Genomic DNA, 8,916 nt, shown 5'->3' on the forward strand with positions numbered 1-8,916 from the left:
GTGTGTGTATAGGTATGTGTGAGTCCATTTTCCCGTCCAGTCTCAAACATACTGAAAACCTGAGAGAACTCACATTGATTTATTAGAAGAAGTGCTGAATAAATATCGGCCCAGCAAAAAGAAACACCCAGCCCAGTAGTAAAGCCATGTTGACTCTCAGCGCTGCAGTGTTTTTGCCTGGAGGCTACACATGAAGACCCTTTGCAGGCGTGCTCAGCCATGGCTAGGAGCGGAGGTTGAGGGGGGGGTTGGGGGGGGGTCAGCTGCGCTGGGCTGGAGCCCCTGTGTGTGTTATGCACTCCAGCCCTTTGACTCGCCTGTGGTGTAATCCGGACACACCGGACACTGGTGTGGCAAACACCCTTCAGTCCCGGCGGTCACGACTCACCTCGAGCTCCTGCCTGCGCACACAAAACAGAGCTCGCTCATCTCACTCGTGAAAAAGAGCATCCCCATCCAGAAGCCATATTGAATATTTCCATGATTTCATTTCATATTAGGCGGCAAAGGGGAAGAAGAGAGAAAGAGAGAGCGAGAGAAAAAATAGAAAGAAAGAAAATTGAAAAAAAGGGGTGTTGCATTTACTCTTGTAGAACATGATAAATATGTCTCCACTATGAAGGTCACACAACCTCGGCACATCAAGAAATATTTGGCAGGCCGACATAATGCTTTTCAAGTTTGCGGAACAAATGAAATTCTGCTGCTCTGTTGCACTTTTCCACCAAACAACCATTACAACTAGCTTTATATATTGTCTGGGCAGCAGACCATCTAATGGTGTTTTCTTCTGGCGGGCCCGGTCGAGATGATCAAGAATAGCAATCTGCTACTTAGATGTAAAGGCAGAGGGTGCATCTATATTTGCTGGTGAAATTATCCTATTATACCCCTGATGCTTACAAAAGCTAACATAAATTGATCATGACAACTATGAGCAAAGCCGACGTGAAGCACCCCAGCTTTTCTGAAATAAAGGTTTAGAAAGGCAGAGGCTTGTTGCTTAGTCCTCCCCCCTTGCAATTGAAGCCATGCTATGAATGGGCAATAAGTACAATTGGATCAAATTGAATCTTCAAGGTAGTTAGTTTCTTTTAACTGGCTGTGCAGTGTAGTGGACCGCTTCAGTGAGAGAATGTGCCATTGTGTAGCTACAGATCATTCTTGCTCGAGTATAGGGGCTGCTGTTTGTCCTCTCCTTTGAAATTATGTACAGAGGAAAAAAAACGACAAACAATAGCAGATGATTTTTCTCCCGCTAACATTTTTCATCTGTTCCGACGGTCTTTCTCTCCCTATCTTTCAAGTCTGGTCTAACCGATTTTGCATTTGTGGTGGTAAAAAATTAATCTAAGTGTCGGCCAGTAGGGAACGCTGAGGTTCCGGGCTTGATTTATTGCCAGCCTAATTCGAAATGGCTTCAGATGATGAACGCCATAGAAAGTTGGGTGTTGCATTTTGGAAGTATGAAACTGGCTGTTCCGAGTTGTTTGATTGAAAATAGCATAAATCAGGGCACTCAAAACCTTGGACTGGAACATAACAAATCTATAAAGAAAAACCTCTCACGGACTCCTGTACATTACATTATTAGTCTACATTTATGGGTCACCAGTATTTACTTACTGCTAAAATTACTTGAATTTATGGGTGCCTGCTTCGAACCAAAACCTCTCAGTGAATGACAAAGCTTGTTTCTCTGATGCTTTCAGGCAAAACATTGCAGGAACTCAATCTAAGTTTGCCTCAGTATCCTGAAGCCAATTTCTACCTCATTTATGTAGATTTAATCAATAGTGTACGGGGCAAATATAGGCATAACTCTATTAATGTGGTTTTGCCTAATAAATAGAAAAACACATGATAATTACTTAAGTCACAATGGGAACACGATGACAGATTGTTTGTCTGCTTGCTGTGGGCAGTGAGAGTGCTGGCTTACAATGAGATCGCGGCCAGCAGGAGTGCAGTGTCAGGTCTCTCAGCACTAGAAGAGTATTATTTACCTTCCTCTGGGACGCGGTGTTGTGGTGTGGAGGAGCAGATTTTGGGTCATGCCGTGGCATCTTTCACAGGGCGAGGGAGGCAGGGGGTGTGGAGGAGGAGGAGGAGGAGGAGCGGGGGCCGGGCGGTAGGGGAGCACCGGTGATTTGAGAAGTCACTCGACGGGGCCGTGTCTCTCCTGGGGAGGGCTGGCGGGTCCAGAGCTAATCACAACCTCGACCCACTTCTGCCTCCCGGCCAGCGCCTGCTGCTGCTGCGGCTGCTGCTGTGGAGCGTCCAGGGTTCCCCGCGGAGCGCGACGGAGGCGGCAGCGCCGTAACCTCAAGCCTCGAGTGGGGTCGCCTCTGACACCAGCGCGGGGCCCATCAGATGAGTCAGGCAGCGGCTGGAGTGTGTGTGTGTGTGTGTGTGTGTGTGTGTGTGTGTGTGTGTGTGTGTGTGTGTGTGTGTGTGTGTGTGTGTGAATCAAGCTGTGCTACTGCCACAGAGGATAATCTAACCTGGGTTTCGGATGCAGCCTCAATCTGTACCTGCTGATTAACCTGGAAACTAAAATACAGTCCTAGCAGCAGACTGTTTAAGCAGGTAGTTAGTTGAGTGTTTCAGTTTAGCATTGTTTGATTACTACATAGTAGAGTATTGAACTATCATTGCATAGTAGAGTAGAGTATTGAACTATCATTACATAGTAGAGTATTGAACTATCATTGCATAGTAGAGTATTGTATGATTGCAACATAAAGCACTATGCTGAGCCTAAAGACACTTGGGTTTGAATGAGTGTCACAGCCTCTGCAACACGCTCCTCTGTTCAACACGTTCCTCTGTTCAACACGCTCCTCTGTTCTTGCTCCAGTCCGGGTTCCTGCTCCGGCACCATATGCTACTCCAGTCCGTTTATCCTTCCCAGTGTTTAGTATTTCCCTCACACCTAGTTTTCCCTCCATGTTTAGTACTCACCTGTAGCCAATGTATCAATTGGGTTTCTATTTAAGCCCTGGACTTTCCCTTCGTCTTTGTGTGATATTGATTGTGAATAGCAAGACGCTATGTACTCTAAGTCCTGAGATCATTGCCTTGTTTGCTCATCGTTGCCTTTTGATTTATCGAAGTAAAACACGCCTTGAGCGCTTGCATCCTATTCCTTGTTTCAAGTCTCCGTTTGTGACAATGAGCTTAAGGACCTAACACATTGCTTTGCCCATTATAATGCTCTCACTGAAATTATACGAAACAGCCACATAAGCTGTACATCACTAATTATTTATTTCAAATAGAACACAATAAGAAACTTCAACAATAGTCAACAATAAGAAACTTTTTTGATAGTCAAGGCTAAGCTAGGTGCGATTCTGAATTCGTCTTGACTTCAGACCCAGGTTCAGTCCAGTGTTGACTTTACTGATGGCCGATAAGCAGCCGAAGCTGGTCCCAGCGCAGTGGTAAGGAACAACCTGCCTGGAGCGTTTTTCGTGTCACAATATTATTTTCAGTCAAAATGCAGACACTGCTGGTGGACATTTTCAATTTCTGGTGCATGGATTCTGCTCCCAGTGGGTAATTGCATAAATAAATTCAAAGCAAGGGCAGCAACTCCCAAACACACCCCGTGCTCTGAGGCCTCTTTGAAGTTATTGTAATGTCGGGTGAACATTGCAACACCCCCTTGCGGCCAACCATACACAGTCCAGTCCAGTGCTGCAATTGCCAAACCCCTCAATGTGTCTTTCTTTCATCCCCCTCTCTATCTCTCTCTCTTTCTCTCTTTCTTTCACTCTTTCTCTCTCTCTCTCTCTCTCTCTCTCTCTCTCTCTCTCTCTTTCTCTGTTCCTCACTTTCAGGTTGCAGGCTTTGAGGAAGGAGAAGTCCCGTGATGCGGCGCGCTCGCGGCGTGGGAAGGAGAACTTTGAGTTCTACGAGCTGGCCAAGATGCTGCCACTGCCGGGGGCCATCACCAGCCAGCTGGACAAGGCCTCCATCATCCGCCTGACCATCAGCTACCTGAAGATGAGGGACTTCGCAAACGGGGGCGACCCGCCGTGGAACCTTCGCATCGAAGGCCCGCCTCCCAACACCTCAGTAAAAGGCACGACCTCTGCACACACACACACACACACACACTCACACACTTAAAATCACGCACATATTAACAAACAGATGCACAAACACATACCAATACACACTTATACACACTGGTGAAATATGCACAGTTATGAATTTGACAGAGGATCATAAATGTTGAATGTCACTTCATAAAAGCATCTGTGTTACGTGATTCATAAAAGCATCTGTGTACACCATACTGATAAGTTTGACCTACATGAATTTTACATGAACAATGTTCATTCATAAGATGATGACTTTTGAAGTCACATAGCTATTGTACTTTTCCTATCGATATGAGATAGATGGTTGTCATGGTGCAGAAAACATCTAACCTCTATTTACTCGGAATTTTAAACCAGTATTTCATAATTAGAATTCGGGCAGTTTTTGCTAATCAGACGAAATGGTATATGTTAAATTAGCTTAACACGGGGGATATTAATGACTTAAATAATGTCAAGTGTTGCTTAGCATGCTCTCGTGCCCTTTTCCCTGCTGCTGTGAGAGCTCGGGGAACTCTTGCTGTTCCTGTTTTCTTCTCCCTCATTCATCCCGTGTCAAGATTTTCTGATAAAGTATTATTATTCCTACCTCTTTTGTCACAAATGAAAAACATGGCCTGCCAGCCGCAGAAACAACTTGAAACAAAGTAACACGCGTAGGCCCTGTTTGATTTTTCTACCTTTTTGAAATGAGATTTGAAAGAGAAAAAAAAAAGCGAGTAGTGGAGCCATATAGTACAGTACGGCTCTATATCCTTCCCCACGTCCCCAAAGAGCGTCTGGTAAAGCGTGACCGTTTTAATTAGCCAGGACCAAGGGGCTGGTTTTATTTGATATTTTTCCCCCCACCATGACTAACCTGCGTGTGCGAGTGCCAGCTTACACCAAAGCAGTCGGCCCTGGGCCTACGGGTGGCACTTACACCAAAGCAGCCGGCCCTGGGCCTACGGGTGGCACTTTGGAGCCTGGTGCTGTGAACCCTCTCCACTGTACTCGCCCTGCATGTCTGTACTTAACAGGCCCTTTGTTTTTGCTGTGTGTGTGTGTATGTGTGTGTGTGTGTGGGGGGGGGGGGTATCAGATGGTATCTCTGGCGGTGCCTGTGTAATGTTCACGTTAAAGAAACAACTACACAAAACGGGGAGGAAATGAATGGCAAGCGTGCATGCCTGTGTACTGTTTGTTCTGTTGAGCTTGCAACAGATGGCATCATTGTTGTCTTGCTTTGAAGAGAGGCATGCATTTTAATGAGCAAATGTATATACAGAATAATGCACCATGGACCAAGCACACACACATATTCACACTTTCACACACCCACCGCAGACACACACGCCCCACACCCACGACTGCCGTGTCTATTTGCCAGACTATTTCCTCTTACACGATTAAGACCCGCACACTTTGCATTTCATCAAAGAAAGTAAAATGGAGTCAGGGCTGGAAATAAAGTGTGTGCACTACATTTAGGTATTTTAATGAACACTCAGCAAGGTGAATTCTCCCCTCTTCCCCCAGGACAATGAGAACGGGCCCAGTGTCCCTATATCCTATTGACAGCCCCCACTTTCAATTGAATCACTAACTCACCACATTTTATTTGCACTACATTTGGAACAGACCTGGTATCGATTCCCGTTTTGTTGCTTTGCATCACTGCTGGCTAATGGATACTTCGTCTACCCCCCCCCCCCCACCCCCACCCCCACCCCCACCATGACTCCTCTCTTCTCCTCATCCTCCTTCTCCTCCTCCTCCTCCCCCTCTGTCCTCCCCCCTTCCCCACGCCTCTCTGTTTGCTCTCATCCTCAGTGAGGACGCCAGAGCCAGATCCGTAACGAGATCTGGTCCTAACGGGGCTTTTTGCTGGGTGTTGTTTCATGGCCAGACATGAGCCGGTAAAGCTACAGTGAGTTTGGTGTTTGTTGTTCAGATGCCACCACTCCACTCCACTCCACTCCACCCCACCCGCTACCAGAGTCAGTGTTAGCGTAGCGGCATATGCTAATGCGGGCATATGGCATGTTATTGGATCAGGTGAAGGGAGTTTAGAGGGCAGGTTCCATTCCACCTCCGGATTGTTTGTGCACACAATTCAAGGTGAAGCTTAGGGAAGCGATATTGTTTCTGATGTATCGGAGTCTCTGTTCATTTGACAATCCAGTCCCTTAATCAATTTGGCTTTAGCTTGCGTGGACACACACACACATACCCACACACACACACATACATACATACATATGACCCTTCACAGTCACATAAACACACACGCACACAGACGCACACACACTTAGACACACAAACGCCAGAATGTTGGGAAAGCTATGACTGTTATTATTTGGGATTTGCTGATAAGAAATAACAACAACAAAATAAAACAAGGCAAGGCTCCTGGCAAGGCATGCCTACTTAATAACTGATGATTGTAACCTTTTGGGAAATACCCGCCTAGCTGCGACTTCGTACATCAGTACTGTTTTAGGAATGGCTGTTTGCTCAGAGACAACCTGTCATTGAATTTTTTCCCCCCTTTTTTTTTGTCCAGCATTATGGTAAATAAAAGCCAGAGCTGCTTGCCGGTTGCCATGATGGCTTTTGGTGTCGCTAAACATCATTAAGACGAGGCTCTTTTCCGCTGAATACAAAACAAGAGCGACACAGCCGAGAATGCAACTCCTTATCAGCAATAAAGGCCGCCAGGATTACTGGCATTCGAACTAAAAGAATTTGACCTCCACTTCACAAGTGCTCATTTATTATCATAACTTGTGCAAGCGAGCCACTCTCTCTCTCTCCTCATATTCTTTTTTATATTTATTTATTTTTTGCATTTTTAGCGTCTATTGACCTTTTCCGTAATTGACCCATCAACTAATTTTTTCCCCCCGTTTCCGAAGCGTTTTAACCGAAATTTGCTAGTCTCTGTCAGAGGCGGTTCACATCTGCTGAAGGACACTGCACAAACAAGCGTGACCTTTTCTGTTGTTTGGAGGCTGGCGCGAGCCTCCTGACCCCCTCCACCACCTGTGCCTTCATTATGCATGCAAGCACAACGCAGAGCAGTCACCAAAATGCCACACTTTATGAGCAACACGAAACCCAAGGCTTCCAGAGAGAGAGAGTGAGAGAGTGAGAGAGAATGAAAGAGACAGTGCCGGAGTGAGGGAGTACTGTACTCTCAAGCTTAGTGTTGGTGCGGTGACTAGCAATGAGTGCGTAAGAGACTGTACTATCAGTGTGCTTGTCATTCATTCTATTTATTAGTTACACTATGTAATGTTTTTTTTTTTTTTTTTTAAATGTGCTCACAAATATATCTTTACAGAAGGCACAGCTTATATATAATAAGGCTTCATGAGCCGCTTCTGTAGTCATACAGAGATATTACCTCCTGAAATGTCTTAACAAGCCTTGGTCTTCAACCAGTCTTAAGCCCAAAGGATCTGAGAACTTTGAATTTAGGCCTTAATTATGTCAGTCGAATACAAGAACACAGGTTCGAGCATGATTAGCATCAACTATCATCTACTGATGACTGTCAGTGATATTATGTCAAATCGGATATAACATGCCAATATCTCAATTACATTTTAATATCTTTCACAAAAACATTGTTAATGTTGTTTACTTTATGTCAAAAAGCACAGTCATGATGTTTGAATATTTTAAAGGTTTTCCTGTCACCACACTGCCATAAATGATCATTATGTACCAGTGGTCATCTTGACTTGTGTGTGTGTGTGTGTATGTAAGTAAAGCAACCACAGGAGTGCTAAATATTCATGTGTGCAAAATATCAGAGTGTGTATCAATGTCATGTTTTTTTTTTATTATTATTATTCTTACTTTATATCTTTCCCTGAAGCATACCTCTAGTAAAGGCATGAAACTGCTGCTGAAGCCATGCCAACTGTACATGTAGCGCCTCCAAACATTAGCATAATTTTGTCAATAAACTCCAGAGAGACCTTGAAACGAGAGCCGGGGCCCTTCAACTCTAAACCGCCCGGCAAGCGCATCACCCCTTTTTAATGTCTCTTGATGTCTAACAAATCCCTCATTTGAGATGTTAGTTACGACCCCCCCCCCCCCCCCCCCCCCACACACACACACACACACACACACACACACAGAGACCCCAATGTCTGGAAGCTTATCCAAACACAGGTGGAGTGCCTTTAGTGGAAGTGGTGTGACACCCTCAGCGTGGTTAGCAGGGGTTATCTTATTAAAGCCTTTGACTGGCGAAGCCCCCCTAAATGGGCAACGCCTGAGCTCCCGAATTCCCTGCCCATATCAAGGGGCCGCGGTCGAGCAGGTTGGCAGTGAGAAGGGCATTGATTAAAGTGCACTCTCCTGCTGCCCGCCGTGCCACACTCATTGTTAATGGTAATGAGGGAATTGATGGTGTTTGCATCACAATGGAAGTTCCTCGCCACACTGAGAGAGGGAGAGAGAGAGCGAGAGAGAGAGAGAGAGAGAGGGAGAGAGGTGGAAGGATGGATGGGTGGGTGGCTTTGTTGGGTGGCTAGTGTGGGGGTGCTTTTTGCATAGCTGGACCTTGTGGTAAAGTGGCAAACTCAAAGGTTTCAGCCAGCCACACTAAAACGACGAGGAAGAGAAAATAAATAGCCGATGCTGTATCTCAGTCCATACATGGATGGTAATTTGCCCAGCTGTGGATGTGAGATGTTCCATTCCCCAGTTGTGGTGTAAGAAAAATTGAATGACAGTGAGCGAAACAGCAGTAATTATAAAACTAATTACTAAATGCTAAAGATGCCCATAGGCTTTGCATAACTAA

At 45.5% G+C, this 8,916-nt stretch overlaps 1 protein-coding gene across 3 annotated transcripts in view; it reads left to right on the forward strand.

Annotated features, from left to right (window-relative positions):
• Positions 1-8,916, forward strand: part of LOC105899592 (neuronal PAS domain-containing protein 3) — a 259,062-nt gene that overhangs the window by 83,387 nt on the left and 166,759 nt on the right. For all 3 annotated transcript variants that reach the window (XM_031579734.1, XM_031579735.1, XM_031579736.1), the window contains exon 3: positions 3,846-4,090. In XM_031579734.1, coding sequence (XP_031435594.1) covers positions 3,846-4,090 — 245 coding nt within the window. The remainder of the gene's footprint in view (positions 1-3,845; positions 4,091-8,916) is intronic.

Source organism: Clupea harengus, chromosome 14 (assembly GCF_900700415.2).
Source record: "Clupea harengus chromosome 14, Ch_v2.0.2, whole genome shotgun sequence".
In the NCBI taxonomy this organism is placed as follows: Eukaryota; Metazoa; Chordata; class Actinopteri; order Clupeiformes; family Clupeidae; genus Clupea; species Clupea harengus.